The sequence below is a fragment of the Odocoileus virginianus genome, chromosome 15 (genome assembly GCF_023699985.2).
Source record: "Odocoileus virginianus isolate 20LAN1187 ecotype Illinois chromosome 15, Ovbor_1.2, whole genome shotgun sequence".
In the NCBI taxonomy this organism is placed as follows: domain Eukaryota; kingdom Metazoa; phylum Chordata; class Mammalia; order Artiodactyla; family Cervidae; genus Odocoileus; species Odocoileus virginianus.
Genome location: NC_069688.1, coordinates 16,839,013 through 16,856,322, shown reverse-complemented (window position 1 = coordinate 16,856,322; position 17,310 = coordinate 16,839,013). Strand labels below are relative to the sequence as shown.

The 17,310-nt window shown below is 53.2% G+C and overlaps 2 protein-coding genes across 7 annotated transcripts in view; one reads left to right on the top strand and one right to left on the bottom strand.

Moving 5' to 3' along the window:
• The window catches only part of SPIDR (scaffold protein involved in DNA repair), a 265,133-nt gene extending 255,263 nt beyond the window's left edge, over positions 1–9,870 (top strand). For 5 of the 6 annotated variants that reach the window (XM_070477068.1, XM_070477067.1, XM_070477066.1 and 2 more), the window contains 4 exons: positions 2,889–2,982; positions 3,712–3,832; positions 4,048–4,101; positions 9,451–9,870. In XM_070477068.1, coding sequence (XP_070333169.1) covers positions 2,889–2,982; positions 3,712–3,832; positions 4,048–4,101; positions 9,451–9,585 — 404 coding nt within the window. In that variant the 3' untranslated portion in view covers positions 9,586–9,870. The remainder of the gene's footprint in view (positions 1–2,888; positions 2,983–3,711; positions 3,833–4,047; positions 4,102–9,450) is intronic. The other variant, XM_070477065.1, reaches the window with a different exon arrangement.
• Positions 9,871–10,928: 1,058 nt separating this feature from the next.
• CEBPD (CCAAT enhancer binding protein delta) lies at positions 10,929–11,930 on the bottom strand. Its single transcript, XM_020902485.2, has one exon. The coding sequence runs from the start codon at positions 11,874–11,876 to the stop codon at positions 11,106–11,108; it is 771 nt and encodes a 256-aa protein (XP_020758144.1). The 5' UTR covers positions 11,877–11,930; the 3' UTR covers positions 10,929–11,105.
• Positions 11,931–17,310: the final 5,380 nt, after the last annotated feature.

The window sequence follows — 17,310 nt, the reverse complement described above, 5'->3', positions numbered from 1 at the left end:
GCCTCTCTGGCCTCCAGCCCCACCTCAGGGTAAAGGGTGGACCTGTGTCGTTCCCTACCAGCAGCCCCACCTCAGGTCCATTCTTTCAGGAAGCCTCCCCAACACTTAGGCCAGCCTTGAGGGCCTCTCTTCAGCCCCTCTTGGGGGTCTTTTCCATTTCTCAGTTTAGCATGTATTTTATGTTCTACTTTTTTTTTCAAGACACCATTTTTTAGAGCAGTTTTAGCAAAACTGAGCAGAAGGTTCAGAGACTTTGCGCATTCTCTCTACCCCCACACATGCACAACCTCCCCCACTGTCAGCATCCCCACCAGATGGCATGTTTGTTGTAACTGATGAACCTGTACTGACACGTTGTCATCACCCAGAATCAGAGCTACAGCCAGGGTCACTCTTAGTGACTATATTGTGTGGATTTAGGCAAATTTATGACACGCAGCCATCATTACAGTGTTGTACCAAGTGGTTTTCCTGACCTAAAACCTCTGTGTTCCACCTCTTCAGCCCTCTCTCCCCCTTAATACCTGGCAACCACTGATCTTTTCACAATCTGTATAGTTTTGCTTTTGCCACAGTGTCCTATAGTTGGAACCATATAGTCTGTAGCCTTTTGAGATTGGCTTCTTTCAGTTAGTAATATGCACTTAAGGCTCCTTCATGTCTTTTCATGACCGGAGAGCTCATTTATTAAAAATTACTGAATGATGTTCCATTTTCTAGATAAGCCAGAGTTTATGTATCCATTCACATACTGAAGGACATCTTGGTTGCTCCCATGTTTTGGTAATTAAAGAGTAAATAGCCACATGCCGGTGTTTATGTGGACCTATATTTTCAACTCCTTTGTGAAAACACCAAAGAGTGTGATTGGTTCATTGTATCATAGGACAGTGTTTAATTTCGTAAGAAATTGCCAAACTGTCCACAGTGGCCGTACCATTTTTTATTACCCCCAGTAGTGACTGCAAGCTCCTGTTGCTCCACATCCTCAGAACCATTTGGTGCTGTCAATGCTCAGGACTCGGCCGTCCCTGTAGGTGTGCCGCGGTGTCTCATTGCTGTGTTCATAGGTGTGCAGGGGTGTCTCATTGCTGTGTGCATAGGTGTGCAGGGGTGTCTCATTGCTGTGTGCATAGGTGTGCCGGGGTGTCTCATTGCTGTGTGCATAGGTGTGCAGGGGTGTCTCATTGCTGTGTTCATAGGTGTGCAGGGGTGTCTCATAGCTGTGTTCATAGGTGTGCAGGGGTGTCTCATTGCTGTGTGCATAGGTGTGCCGGGGTGTCTCATTGCTGTGTGCATAGGTGTGCAGGGGTGTCTCACTGCTGTGTTCATAGGTGTGCAGGGGTGTCTCATTGCTGTGTTCATAGGTGTGCAGGGGTGTCTCATTGCTGTGTTCATAGGTGTGCAGGGGTGTCTCATTGCTGTGTGCATAGGTGTGCAGGGGTGTCTCATTGCTGTGTGCATAGGTGTGCCACGGTGTCTCATTGCTGTGTGCATAGGTGTGCCACGGTGTCTCATTGCTGTGTTCATAGGTGTGCAGGGGTGTCTCACTGCTGTGTTCATAGGTGTGCAGGGGTGTCTCATTGCTGTGTGCATAGGTGTGGAGGGGTGTCTCATTGCTGTGTTCATAGGTGTGCAGGGGTGTCTCAATGCTGTGTTCATAGGTCTGCAGGGGTGTCTCATTGCTGTGTGCATAGGTGTGCAGGGGTGTCTCATTGCTGTGTTCATAGGTGTGCAGGGGTGTCTCATTGCTGTGTTCATAGGTGTGCAGGGGTGTCTCAATGCCGTGTTCATAGGTCTGCAGGGGTGTCTCATTGCTGTGTTCATTTGCATTTCCCTCATGACATGACACTGGACATCTTTTCATGTGCTTCTTTGCCATCTGTGTATCTTCTCTGGAGAGGTGTCTGTTAAAGTTTTTGGCTCATTTTTTAAATCAGGTTATCCTGATTCTTATTATTGAGCTTTAAGAGTTATTTGTATATTTTGGATAGATATTTGCAGATATTTTCTCCCATGTTTCATGATATTTTTACTCATTTGTTTATGTGCTTTCCCAGTCAGACTGTGGAGTCCATTAAAGTGTAGATTGTGGCTTTTATTCTTAAGTTCATAGTGCTACATGTATATCCCACACTAAAAAACATTGTATACATATTTGTTTGTTGAATAAATAAATCACAAATGTTGGAGTAAAGAGAAATAGGGAAACCACATAAGAGGAGATACTAACAAACTAGTAAGAATCTTTCCTTATCAAGAAAATGGAAACCAAGCTGTGGGATTCCATTCCACTGTCCAGGAGGCAGATACTTCCTGTAAATGTCCAGGCAGTGGGTGAGTGTGAACAGTGTGAGCCAGAGGTTCTGTGGGATGCACCTCTGGGGAGTTTTACCATCTCTGGGCTCACACTTTTGGACACAGTGACTCCACTCTGTGAGCCCATTCCAGAGGAAGGGCCCTTCACGGAAGGGGCCAAGGAGACAGATGCCTGCTGCCTTGTCCTAGAGCAGTTTGGATGCCTAGTGTCCAGTCTGGAGAGTGGTCAGGGGAACCGTGATGTAAATCTTCAGCCATGCAGAGTCTCAGGGAAGGACGTGACGGCGCAGGCATGGCGTGCTTGTCATGTACTCATAACACGCATGCTGGGAGAAGGCAAAGGTGAAAATACTCGGGGAGGTGGTAATAGGCCTAAGCTTTAAAACTTGTCCTTTGCTATAACTTAGTGCAATAAATGGGAATTATAATAAGTTTAAGAGCATTTATATAAAATCACAAATTGAGGAAACAAACCTGGGCACCTCTCGTCCCCATCTGTGACCTGAGGAGCACACTGAGGCTGGGGACCAGAGCCACCTCTGAGCCCAGCTCCGCTTCCCTGATCCCAGGCACCGTGGTCGCTGTGGACGAGAGCACCGCCTGCTCGTGGCCTGTGTGTGATCTGTGTGGCAGCGAGAGACTGGAACGGAGCCCGGCAGACAGGTAGGGGGCAGCTGCCAGTGACCCCGCGACCTTGGGCCAGGGGGCACTTGGGGCAGCCGAGCTGCCAGAGGAGGCGGGAACGTTTTCTCCGCAAGTCACCCCTGGGCTCCTGCTGCTCCCTGAGTCACCTCCAGTCCTAGAAGAGAAAAAAGAGCGGGGCTTCCTCAGCTCCTCTGTTGTCTGGTGGGAGAGAAAGAACTCAGGGCAAACACAAACATGTGGCACGTGGGAACCGCACGGCTGACCCTTTGCAAGCTGACGTCCCTTCCTGCTCAGCGTTACTGCCCCCCACCCCCCACGCACCCTGGGCCCATCCTCTGAGCCAGTCCTCTGGCCCCACTGGCCATTAGAGGCACCCAGGGCGCCCTCACTTTCCTGCTGCTGGACACCTCCTGGGTGGTGGCCTCAGGCCCAGACCAGACAGCGCAGGGCAGGGCTTGGAGACGACGGGAGCATGGATCTAGGTTTCTGGGAGGCAGGAAGGAGCAGGGACGCAGGTGAGCAGAGCAGGTCTGCCCGGCCCCGCCCTTTGTTGGCCGGGCGCTCAGCCAGGTGAGCCCTCTGCCAGGTCTCTCCCTCCTCCGGCCACTCTGCAAGTGGCCTGATCTCTGCGCCCAGGCTGCTTCGGGCCTGTGTCAAGACCTGGTTTCTGAACATGACGCCCAGACACCGGGGTGCAGGTAATGTCTGTCCCCACCAGGCTCCCACGCTCTGTCCTCTTGTCTCCAGCAGCAGGGGCGCCTTCTCCTGTGGGGACTGCTCCAGTGTGGTCACCTCGCCTGTCCTCAGGAGACACCTGCAGGTCTTCCTGGACTCCCCCTCGCGGCCCCGGTGCACAGTCAGGGTCAAGGTAGGAGCCGGCAGGGGCTGGTGTGTCTGTGTCCACCTCCAGGGCCCCTTCACCTGCGACCAGGTGGGGCCTGCCTCTCCTGGTCCCTGCCCGGGGAGGGAAGGCTCAAGTCTGCAGTGGAGCTGGTGGCCTCGAGCCATACGTCAGTCCCCGGGAGGGGTGTTTCTGGCGAGTGGGGTGGGGTGCTGACCCGGACCGCTTGGTGGTTCTTGCAGCTTCTCCAAGACAGCATCTCCTCGCTCCTGAGGTTCGCTGCCTGTGAGGATGGGGTAAGTGGGGGCCCAGCCCCTGGGCGCGCTTCTCTCCTCTCCCTGTCCCTTTTGTGCCAGGCACCACCAGAGGTCAGACTCCAGAGGCTCAGTTAGGTCCCTGCTTCCTCCTCTGACTCATGCCTTTCCCTTTCAGAGCCAGGGTTACTTCTCATCAGTCCTGCAGGAGATATGGGGCTCTGTCCCCTGGCTTCCATTGTGGTAGGACCATCTCAGGGTTTCAAATTAGACTTAATAGCACAGCTGTCTGAGACACAGTTTTCAAATTGCTGGGATTCTAGAGTCTGAGTGCATGGAAACTTCTCAGAGTTGCCCTGACTTAACGGTGGTAGCTTTGTGAAGAGGTCTGAGGCATGCTCCTGAAAGAGACTGCCACCTGAGCATACACACCTCACCTTACACACTGGCATTACCTTACACATCCACCTCACCTTACACACCCACCTTACCTTGCACACCTGTGTTCCCTTACACACTCACCTTACCTCACACACCCACCTCACCTACATGCCTACCTTACCTTGCACACCTATCTCACCTTACACACCGGTATTACCTTACACACCTATCTCACCTTACACACCCACTTTACCTTACACACTTGCATTCCCTTACCCACCTAACTTGACACACCTGCCTTGCCTCACACCCTTATGAAGCGGAGAGCTCTGTCCATGTCAGAGCCATGTGGAAACCTGCGAGGGGCCTGTGTGTCTGCCCTCAGCGTTCAAAACCCAGGTGGCAGACATGCGTAGCTCTTGCGGTTGCTGGCAAAGAGGACGCTCACATCGGCAGAGCTCAGGGTTCCCACAGCCACAGGCCCACTCTGCATCCAGCCTGAATTTGGAGGCTCCATGCTGCCCTCCTGGCTGCTTGCCAGCCCCTCCTGGGCTTCAGGGTAGGGGGAGAAGCAGCCCTTACACTCTTCAATTTACACTGGATGTCAGAGTTTTGAGTAAATCGGAATGTCTGTGCACAGAATCTGTAAGGAGCCCTGGTCTGGCTGCGGTTCCAACTCGAATCCCTGGTGTCATGCACCTCTTTAGAGCAACTTGGTGACCCCCCCTCCCCCTCCCCCTCCCCCACACAGACCTCATCCAAGGGGCTGCTGTGCCGTGGGGACCAGTGTCTAGAGGAGGGCTTGTGGACAAGTGTCCCTGATCGTGTGCAAGTGCGATGGAAGTCAGCAGTTAGAGCAGCCAGGCCCCATGCTCCCTGCTGTCCTCAAGATGGGCAGAGCCACGCTGACTGGAGAGGCCACAGGGACAGGGCTTCTGTCGGATGCAGAGACCCGCAGAGGGAAGGTCATCACAGTCTTCACAAGCGACACCGAGAGGGTAGCCAGCCCTGGTGGGGACAGCAGGGACCCTGCGTGTGTTCTCTTCTGATGGAAGTCCTGTTTCACGGGTGGTGAGCTCATGGTTCTGTGACTGTTGGTCCTTGGGTAAGGCTCGTGGATTGGAGAGTTCCAGGGTAGGGGGCTTTAAGCAGACACTAATGTGGCAGGCCCGCCTCACCTCGTGCCCTCAGGGAGGAGAGCTCTGTGTCAGGGCCATCTGGAGCTTGTTACTCTGGAGGATGCTGGGGGAGTCCTGCTCATGGAGACCACCACAGAATGAAGCCCAGGGCCAAGTGCTTGGAGATGGTACCCACAGGCCCTGCAGTAACCTGGGTGCCTTTCCTGGGCCCCAGGCTCCCTGGACAGTGGCCTTCGGCCCCCTGCTCTCTTCAGGGGCCTGGCAGGAACTCCCTCATCCACTTACTCCCTTTCAATGGAGGCAGGCTGTACCTCCCACACGTTGGACTTCTCGACTGCTTGCATCCTAGAGGGCGCAGGAGGCTCATGTATGCTCGTGTGTATGTGATCTGTGTGGGGGCGTGTGCAGCGGTGTGATCCGTGTGGGGGGCGTGTGCGGCGGTGTGATCCGTGTGGGGGCGCGCGCGGCGGTGTGATCCGTGTGGGGGGCACGTGCGGCGGTGTGATCCGTGTGGGGGCGTGTGTGGCCGTGTGATCCGTGTGGGGGCGATCCGTGTGGGGGGCGCGTGCGGCGGTGTGATCCGTGTGGGGGGCGCGTGCGGCGGTGTGATCCGTGTGGGGGCGTGTGTGGCCGTGTGATCCGTGTGGGGGTGATCCGTGTGGGGGGCGCGCGCGGCGGTGTGATCCGTGTGGGGGGCACGTGCGGCGGTGTGATCCGTGTGGGGGCGTGTGTGGCCGTGTGATCCCTGTGGGGGCGATCCGTGTGGGGGGCGCGTGCGGCGGTGTGATCCGTGTGGGGGGCGCGCACGGCGGTGTGATCCGTGTGGGGGCGTGTGTGGCCGTGTGATCCGTGTGGGGGCGATCCGTGTGGGGGGCGCGTGCGGCGGTGTGATCCGTGTGGGGGCGCGCGCGGCGGTGTGATCCGTGTGGGGGCGCGTGCGGCGGTGTGATCGTGTGGGGGCGCGTGCGGCGGTGTGATCCGTGTGGGGGCGCGTGCGGCGGTGTGATCGTGTGGGGGCGCGCGCGGCGGTGTGATCCGTGTGGGGGCGCGCGCGGCGGTGTGATCCGTGTGGGGGCGCGCGCGGCGGTGTGATCGTGTGGGGGCGCGCGCGGCGGTGTGATCCGTGTGGGGGCGCGCGCGGCGGTGTGATCGTGTGGGGGCGCGCGCGGCGGTGTGATCCGTGTGGGGGCGCGTGCGGCGGTGTGATCGTGTGGGGGCGCGTGCGGCGGTGTGATCCGTGTGGGGGCGCGTGCGGCGGTGTGATCCGTGTGGGGGCGCGTGCGGCGGTGTGATCCGTGTGGGGGCGCGTGCGGCGGTGTGATCGTGTGGGGGCGCGTGCGGCGGTGTGATCGTGTGGGGGCGCGTGCGGCGGTGTGATCGTGTGGGGGCGCGTGCGGCGGTGTGATCCGTGTGGGGGCGTGTGCAGCGGTGTGATCGTGTGGGGGCGCGTGCGGCGGTGTGTGCGGCGGTGTGATCGTGTGGGGGCGTGTGCAGCGGTGCGCTGAGTGAGAGGCCCAGCGGTGAGCACCTTGTGTCCCTTTGTACTGCTCTGCTGGCAGAGGGAGGCCAGTAGGACTGGGGAGGTGCCAAGCTCGTCACCCCCAACCCCACCTCTGCGCTCAGTGGATTCTCAGGCTTTATGTCAACCTGGAAGGAAGCGGACACGGGTGTGGTTGAGACCTGGTTGGGGGCATCGGCCACGAGGATCACCTGAACTCTGTCAGTTTTTAGGGTGCGGATGTACATTCACAAATTGCAAAGAATCAGATGACTCTCCGTGAGAACCACAACTCCATTCTCAGAACAAACTATGCCACTTATGGTCAGGACCCAGGAGTGTAGGGTCTCAGGCCTCCACTTAACAAGGTCCAGCTTCAGATGTGAAGGCAGTGGTCACACCCACCACTCCACCTGAGTGACATCACAGAAGAGTCAAAGAAAATACACTGTACCTTTTAAAAACAGAGGCACGTTTTATAGTCACATGCACAAATACATGCATTCATATGACCAGCACATGTGAGTTTGCTAGTGTGATTGTTTTTAACTTCTTCATGTTAATTTCCCCCAAATATAGGTATAATTTAATGTCCATTTATAAATGATGCAGTTATTATTGAAAATTTAACCTGGCATTTTAAAAAGAAGGTATTTTTCAGACTTTTTTTTTTTTTCAAGTCAGAGTTAGGTGCTTGTATCCAGGTGACCTGGGCCCCCCATGGACACACACAGGGGCAGCCCTCGTAGACGACACAGCGGCATACAGCATCACCATGGCCCTCCCAGCCCTGAATGGGAACCGCCCACCCCCCTCCCCAGCATCTCTGTTGCCTTCCTGCCACTGCGCCTGTGCAAGGCCCCTGAGCACAGAAGCCCTGGGAGTGACCAAGAGTCTGGGACCTTGATATCTTGGCCACAGGAGCCCAGCGGGAGGCCTCCACACTGTCCAGTCTCATCCCCTCATTTCCTCCCTTAACTTGCTTAGACCTCAGCTCTCTCCCCCGCTTTACCTGAACATGCTACCAGGGAGGTCAGAGCTCCCTGTGAACCACAGTGGGGAGACAGGGCATTTGGCGCTATGCCTGTCTTGTAGGTGTGAGACAGGGACTACAGTGAGCTGGCTTCACAGCATTCACATCCCAGACCGATCTGGACATTTACTGCTGCAGAAGGAGCGGTCTCAGGGCTCCTGTGTCCACACTGTGCACACAGACCCACTGTCTGGACACGGCTCTGCTGGGCAGCAGTCACAAGGCTAGACTGGGGTCACACATGTCCCCCAGTCCTTGGCCGGCCCTCATGCTCCTGTCAGCTGGGGCCTCGCTGGGCCCCGAGCCAGACACCCACACGGTCTGGACCCCCTCACGGCATGCATCTGGTCCTGAGCAGGGCAGATGGGCCTCTGTCCTGACCAGGGATGGGGCACACTCCATGCCCCTCCCACCACACTGCTCACAAGAAGCCAGACCCCAGGTGAGGGCAGTGAGGTGCCCATCAGGAACACAGACATGCCAACCCTGGCCATGCTGTCTGACTGCCCAGCCTGGGTTTCCCTGCCAGGACACGTTAATGATGGAAGGGGCAAGTTAGCACTGAACTCAGTTATCACAGACATCCATCAAGTGTCTGGCACAGAGCAAGGCTGGCAGGAGCCCCAGCACTGCTCCTCAGGTCCCGCAGAGGAACTTCCCAAAGAACACATGACCCTCTGGGGCTTCAGTTTTCCTTAAGACCAATAAGCCTCTCTTTATGTTCAGCCCTGTTCCCCCAAAAAAGTGTCCCGAGGTCTGATACCTGGAGACCAGGAGGGCACAACATACTGCCCCACCTAGTTACCGGGCCCCACCGCCTGGAGCTCTGCATTCCCACGTGGAGATGATGCTTGCCCGCGGCTAACCTGTTCCCTGAGACTGTCATCAGACAGTAAGAAGGAAGGCCTTTCTACAGTATGGGGAGAGGCGCTCAGCTCAGGGCAGCTCTGGGAGAGATGAGACCTTGTTCAGGCAGGCAGAGCTAGTTCTTGACCAGAAGTGCTGGTTGGCTGCGGAAGTGGGAGTCAGCGGCAGCATGATGGAGCTCCCGCTGGGGCCCGGGGCGCGGCTTCCCCTCCTCGAACGGCCAGCTGAGAGGTGTGCACCTTGTATCCACCGACAGACATCGATAAGAGACATTCTTGATGTTCTTGTGTAAAAACAAACTCAGCTACCAGAAAAAAGCAGTTCCTTCCTTGGCTTGTATCGCAGCCTATTCTCATCTCCGGAGGTCATGGGCCAGGGAAGAGCCTCCTGCTCTGGCTGTGGTGTGCTGAGTCGCTGGGGAACAGGGTGTCCAGGGCTGTTTGCTCTAACCAGCCTGCCTCTCCTCCCTGCAGAGTTATGAAGTGAGGAGTGTCCTCGGAAAGGAGGTGGGGCCGTTAACCTGCTTTGTCCGGTGCATCACCACCCACCCGACCAGCAGCGTGGGATTGGAGGAGGTTGAGCTCCTGAGCGAGGGGAGAGCCTCCTGAGAACTCTGGCAACGGCCACAGGATCTGTGAACTTTACCAAGTGGCTGAGAGGTGGTGGTGGTTTGGGTCATTTCTTAACCCTGGGCAGAGTGAATGTACTTTATGATCTTGAAATGGAACTTCATGTTAGTAAAATGGTTTTGTAAACTATAAATCAAAATACTTTTTTCTATGATTATATATATTTTTATTACCTTTCTGCATGTTAAAGCTTAAATAAGCTTCAGGCCTTCATATTGTATTTATTTTAGATAATACAGTATAAAAAATTTTGTCCTACTGTAATTTTGAAGTGTTCTGTTCAGATTTTACCATGATTCAGCAGGTTTTTTTTCCCCCCATTTCTTTTAACATTTCCCCAAAGAATACCCGGCAAAGGGCAAACCTTTGTCCTCTCTTGTCTATTACTGCTCTGCACAGTAGGTGTCCAACCTAAGTGCTTTGCAGTTCATTATTTTTTGGAAAATGTTCTGAGGGCACTGTGTCAGAGGTCAAACTGTTATGGGTAAAGTATAGATAAAGTGAGAGAACAACAGGTCTGGTTAGCACTGGGTGCACAGACAAGGCCACCCCGCCACAGAAGAGCTGGGTCATCGTTCACCTTGTTGGCAGAGTATCTGAGTTAAAAGTAAAACCCCGGATTAATTATCTCTGGACACTAAAGATTTTGTTTCCTCCCTCATGACAATATAATCATGACAAGCCAGGGTTAATAAATTACATAATATAGACGTAGCAGCCAAGACAAAGAAAGGCTGCCCAGTACCCTCTCATGGGGAAAAGGCAACTTTATTTATTCGTCCAGGTTAATCTTTGAAACATTACAAGTACTGGCAAGGTAGCCGGTTTTAAGTAGCTTTGTGACTGTCCTTTCCATCTCCTACATGACTTGTACTTTACGCACTTGGAAAATCTACTTGAAGCTGACTACAGAAGTGAGGAAAGTGAAAGCAAATCCCATGAAAGCCAAGATGAGTCGGGCTGGTTTTCGAGTAACCGAGCCCTCTTCTCCTTGCCCCTAGACCCCAACTCGAGGTGGGACGCACTCCAGTGGGTTTCCAACACGTTCCCGGGGCGCGGGCACCTTCCACCCGAGCGGGTCTCGGCAAGTTAACCAGCACGTCCGCAGGTGGAGTTCGGCCTGTTTGAGAAGCAAAGAAACCCGGGATGACCGGCCCCGGGGTGCAAGTCAGCCAGACGCGCCCTCCCCTGCGGGTTCGGAGGGCCGCGAGCGCAGGAATCAAAGTGGGTCTAACGCGTCTTTATTCTTACAAATACTGTAAAAATCAGTATAAAAAAAGTGAGCATGCTCAGTCTTTCCCTCGTATCTACAGTACAAAGGCTTGTCGGAAAAGTCTCTTTTACGAATGTACCTTAGCTGCATCCTAGGCGCAGGATGTAGAGAAGCTGCCGTCACAGTAACTGAGGGTCCACGCGGCAGCTGTCCGAGTCCCGGCCAAGCGCGGGAGTCCGGCCCGGCGGCTCCAGGCAGTGCGGCCGCAGCCCGCGCGCCCCCCGCGTCACCGCGCGTCCGCCGCCCCCGCGCCGGGCAGGAAGGGCGCGCCGGGCAGCTGCTTGAAGAAGCGCCGCAGTCCGGCCAGGTCCCGCGTGAGCTGCTCCACGCGCTGCTGCAGCTTCTCGTTCTCGGCCGAAAGCTCCACCAGCTTCTGCTGCATCTCCTGGTTGCGCCGCTTGGCCTTGTCGCGGCTCTTGCGCACAGCGATGTTGTTGCGCTCGCGTCGCTGCCGGTACTCGGGGCTTCCGCGGTCTGGGCCCCGCTTGCCCGCCGTCTTGTCGCGCGCGGGCCCGGGCGCTGGGGGCGCGGGGCTCCGGCGCGGCGGCTCTGGCGACGCGGGCGGTGTGGGTTGCGCAGCGGCCGCGAGGCTCACCACCGTCTGCGCGCACGCGGCCACCTGCGCGGGCAGCAGGGAGCCGGGCGTGTCGCCGTCGCCCCAGTCGGGCTCGCGCTTGAGGGGTCGCGGCGCCGGGCCAGGGCCCCCGAGGCGCGCGGGGCCACCGGGCAGTAGCTCCAGGGCGCCCGCTTTGTGGTTGCTGTTGAAGAGGTCGGCGAAGAGCTCGTCGTGGCACAGCTCCAGGGTGGGCACGGCGGCCATGGAGTCGATGTAGGCGCTGAAGTCGATGGCGCTCTCGTCGTCGTACATGGCGGGCGCGGCCGGCTCGGCTCCGCGACCCGGCTTCCCCACTCGGCCGGGCTCGTAGAAGGCAGTGGGTTCCGCCGTCCAGGGCGCGCCGCGCGCCGGGCCGTCCAGGCTGAAGAGCGCGGCGCTCATGGCGGCGTCCGGCCGGCGGCGAGCGCGGTCCCCCGGCGGCTCGGGCGCTGCCTTTTCTAGCCCGGCTGACGCGCACGCCCCGCCCCGGCCGCGAACCGCGGGACCCCCGCCCGCGCGCCTCCCCCGCGCTTCCTGCCCGCCGGCCCGGCCCGCGCGGCGCTGCCGGGAACGACCCTCCCTTGGCCGCGCCTCCTTCTTCCTGCTGGTGGGTCGGCGCCTCCGCGCCCGCGGAGCCGGGGCGGAACCAGAACAGGGCACTGGCCCGGCTCGCGAACTAGGGCACCGTGGCGCTACCCCGCATCTCAGGGAGTTCGGGCCGCGGTGCTTCTCGATCGCGGGGATGCCCCCTCGAGGCTCGGCCAGGTCTGGGGAGCGCGCTTGGGGCCAAGGAGAGCCTCTAACCCCGCGCGCCCACGAACCCCAAGAGCGCCCGAGAACTCCGAGCTGAGCTCCCGTGAGCCTCGCGCCCCGGACCCTACCTCCAGGGCCACAGAGCAGTGCCGTTTTTGTCGTGGTGTCTTACTTCGGTCCTGTCTTTACTTCCAGACTTTTTTTTTTTCTGTCTGTTCAGTGTTCCAAAAAGAAGCACCTTTGGATCCAAAGCAGTGGGGTAGTTCCCCTTTAGGAGAAAGATAATATTTAGACTAGTAGCTCTGACAAGGTATTAACTTGCTAGCTCTTCACCTTATAACACTCAGAAGACTGCCAGCTGGCTTTGCTGGTAAACATTTGCTACAATTCGGGTCAGGCATTTCGAGTTAATTCTATTTTTCACATCACAGTCCGTTTTCAGACCGGGCCTCCGTCCACATCCTTTTTCATTTTGCTGCTTCCCAATACCAGGCAGTCCACAAGCCCCACAACCCTCCACAGTATGCCAAAAGTAACTTCTAATATGTGGTTCATGCACAACCTCAGAAAAGACATTTATTTTGGAAGTCAGAAAAACGCTACTAAAGCCCTCTCTAGTCAGGGAATGCAAAATAAATACTTGCACGGAAAACTGTATTCTGTTGAAAATAATTTGGTGACATGATTAGTAGATTCGGATGTCAAATTGGGATTGAGTTTGAGATGCTACACCCATATTTTTTAGATGAAGTAACTAGTAATTGATAACTTTTCGATAAAAATTTTCTTCCCTTTTCCAAAAATGATAAAGGAAAGATCATAGACCAACAAAGTAGGAATTTATGACATTTAAAAGCAATCAAAATACAATAAAACGATTTAAAGTTTAGCTTTTGTGTCAGTAGTTTACACTCATTTCTTAAATGTCTCCACCTACTGTCTTTTCCTAACTATTAATTTATCCAAAGTAAATACAAAGTTGTTCATAATTTCTCATTGTTAGGAATCTTGAGTTTTCTGATTCTGAGTGATTTTGTGTGGTTTTCCGAGTAGGACTGTCCAAAGGAAGCAGTCACATAAAAAAGTGTTTTCTTGAAAATGTTGGAGCCTTGGATTTCCCCGGTGTTTATTTCCTCCGTTTTTTAACCGGAGTAAAGTTATCTCCCCTCCCCTCTCCGCCCCACCCCCCCCCCCCCCCCCCCCCCCCAGTCCCATAGAACGTTGCTATGGACATTCTTCAGATGGTGTACTTCAGGTGGACTTTCCAGATATTTCTCTAGAAATTCCGGGGACTGGGAGTGTCTGAACACATTTCAGCTAAGGGGCACTGTCAGGTTAGAAAGTGGGACTGGCTTGTTCCTAACACGGAGGGGTCACATGTCAGTCCTCAGGAGGGATCATTTTTCTGTGCTTCATAAGGTGTAAGATACAGGCAAGAAGAGTTCTCCGAATTAAAGTCTGAAAGTTTCTGCGAAGTGCCAGTGTCAAAAGCACAGAAAGTGTGACTTTAGTGCCCTCTTCAGGTGATGATTCTCCTGTTCTGTGTCAGGCAGTAGTGAAGTTACAAGGACAGACTTTTTGGATAAACCTCTTTCTCATATTTTTTGTGTAAGGACTAGAAGAATAAAGCTACTGAGTATTGGGGTCACACATCCATGGCACTGCTAAAGCCTGTGTATTTTATTAAAAACCTACTGTGATGAGTCAAAAATTTTGCATTCACTTCAGCCTCTGAAATTTAGGAGACAGAGCCCCCAGATGACAAAGCATCCAGAGCGGAGAACAGATTTATTCTGTGAGTCAGGTGTCCTCCTGCCACAGACTGGCTCATGTTCCCCGTAGTACAAAAGAAGAACTTCACCTTCCCAGCCCAGCCTGTCAGCACTGCCACAGCTCATCAATGTGCACTGAATTGGAGTACATTGAATTGGCAGATGGTCTTGGGTAGTATGTTCCTTTTAACAGTATTGATTCTTCCGGTCTGAGAACAAGGCATATATTTCCATCTATTTATATCATCTTCAGTTTCTTTCATCAGTGTCTTTTAGTTTTCAGATTACAGACTTTTTGCCTCCTTTTTAAAGTTGCTCAGTCGTGAAAATTCATCGAAAGAACATTTGAATGCTGAGCAAATTTCACAAAACAACTTCTGATCGCTAGCAGAGGACATCAGGCGCCCAGAAAAGCAGCCCATTGTCTTCGAAGGGAGGTAGGACAAAATATAAACGATAATAAGGGAGTCAAAAGAGCTACGGACGGAGACCCGTCCCGGGAAGGGAGTCTTAATAGAGGAAGTTTCCAATCAACAGGAAACCCTCTCACTGGCGGGACTGGGGGAAGTTTTCTGCATTCTAACTGGGAGGAAAAATTAAACAAGGCCCACAGATTACGTGCCTAAAAGCAACTCCCAGCAGAAAAGTACCCCAGACGCCCGTTCCCGCCAGCAACAAGCGGGGCGCAACGGAGAGGAGCGGGCGGCATTGCTTAGGGTGAGGACCGGCCCGAAGACCCTGAGAGCAATTGGAGGGAGCTTTTTTAAACTGTGGGACAGCAAGGGACAAAATTAACTGGCCTGAACACACTGCCGGTGGTTCGCAAAACAAAGGGACTGAAAATCTCCAGAGAAGAGCCGGCCCATTCCCGCTGGAGGTAGGAGGCAGGGGGGAGGGGAAAAGGGCAAACTCAGCCCCTGAGAAGCCACCCCCTCCCACAGTGCAAACAGGTCTCCGGGTTCTATCTAAAGACTTCCTGAGACCCGACTGGCGGTGCGTGCTGGGGCCGCGGAGGGGAAAAGCGCGCCGTACCCGGGGAGATTGCACCCAAGCCTCTGGCTGCCTGGGCCGCTCGCCGCGGAGGGAAAAGGCGTGCTGCACCCGGGAGAGTACGCCCAAGCCTCTGGCTGCCTGAACCGCTCAGGCCAAGGAAGGCACAAAACGCAGGAGCAACCGAATCTGCGCTTTTGTGGAGTACCCGAAAACTGGAACCGCACTCAACACAGAGCCCGCTCCATATAGAGCAGCCGGGAGCCTGAGCAGTGTAGACGGCGAAAGCACAGACACCCGTGAGCGGGGCAAACCCAGTGTGGCCGGAACACGGTGAGCGCTATCCACACGGAGCGGTATCTGTCTGCAGCGCCCCGCCCTCCCCGTAGCAGGACTGAACTGAACTAGAGAACCTAAATAAGAGATCGCCTCCGCCCGCCTGTGTCAGGGCGAAAATTAGACACCAAAGAGACGGCAAACAGAAGCCAAATAAACAAAGGGAACCGCTTCAGAAAGGACCGGTGCAACAGATTAAAACCCCTGAAGGTAACACCGTCTACACGGGAAGGGGCCTACAGATATCGAGAAGTGTAAGCTGGAAAGAGGAGCTATCTGAAATTGAACTGAACCTACGCTGACCGCAACAATCTCAGAGAAATTCCTAGATATATATGTCCATATTTTTTTTTTAAATTAAAAAAAAAATTTTTTTTTCTTTCCTTTTTTAAAAAAATTTTTTATTTTTTCTCTTTTATTTTCTTTTATAATTCCCTATTTACTCCCCCATTACTCCTCAACTTTCATTTTCATATATTTTTACGATTTTTTTAATTAGGGGAAAAAAAATTTTTTTCTTTTTTTCTTTTTCTTGTTTTTCTCTCCTATTTCCTTTTAGAGTCCTCTAATACTCCTCTATTATTCCTTAACTTTCATTTTCATTTCACTATAACCTTGCCAAAAAAAAAAAAAAAGAGAGAGAGAAACCCTATTTTTAAACTGAACTTCATATACAGTTCTAAATTTTTTTGTGTGTTTTTGTTTTTAAATATTGTATTTCAAAGAGTCTAACCTCTACACTAGATTTTCAATCTTTGTTTTTCAGTAGTATGTGATATAAATTTTGGTCATTTAAGAATCCAATATTCAGTTCCCATTTCTATTCAGGAGTGTGGTGATACTCTCCCACTTTTGACTCTCTGTTTTCTACCTCAGAACACCTCTATTTCCTCCATTCCCCTTCTCTTCCCAATCCAACTCTGTGAATCTTTGTGGGTGTCTGGGCTACGGAGAACACTTTGGGAACAGATAACTGGGTAGATCTGTCTCTCTCCTCTTGAGTCCCCTTTTTCTCCTCCTGCTCTCCTGTATCTCCTTCCTCCCTCTCCTATTCTTCATGTAACTCTGTGAACCTCTCTGGTTGTCTCTCACGGTGGAGAATCTTTTCACCATTAACCTAGAAGTTTTATTATCAGTGCTGTATAGTTGGAGAAGCCTTGAGACTATTGGAAGAATAAAACTGAAATCCAGAGGCAGGAGACTTGAGCCCAAATCCTGAGAAAACCAGAAAACTCCTGACTACACGGAACATTAAGGAATAAGAGACCATCCAAAAGCTTCCATACCTACACCAAAACCAACCTCCACCCAAGAGCCAATAAGCTCCAGTACAAGACATACCACGCAAATTCTTTAGCAATGCAGGAACATAGACCTGAGTGTCAACATACAGGCTCTCCAAAGTCACACCTAACACAGAGACCCATTGCAAAGCTCATTACTGGACACTCCATTGCACTCCAGAGAGAAGAAGTCCAATTCCACGCACCAGAACGCTGACACAAGCTTCCCTAACCAGGAAACCTTGACAAACCAATCGTCCAACCCCACCCACTGGGTGAAACCTCCACAGTAAAAAGGAACCTCAGACCACAAGAATACAGAAAGCCCACTCCAGACACAGCAATCTAAACATGATGAAAAGGCAGAGAAATACCCAACAGCTAAAGGAACATGAAAAAAGCCCACCAAGTCAAACAAAAGAGGAGGAAATAGGGAATCTACCTGAAAAAGAATTTAGAATAATGATAATAAAAATGATCCAGAATCTTGAAAACAAAATGGAGTTACAAATAAATAGCCTGGAGACAAAGATTGAGAAGATGCAAGAAATGTTTAACAAGGACCTAGAAGAAATAAAAAAAAAATCAATTAAAAATTAATAATGAAATAAATGAGATCAAAAACACTCTGGAGGGAACCATGAGTAGAATAACAGAGACAGAAGATAGGATAAGTGAGTTAGAAGATAAAATGGTGGAAAT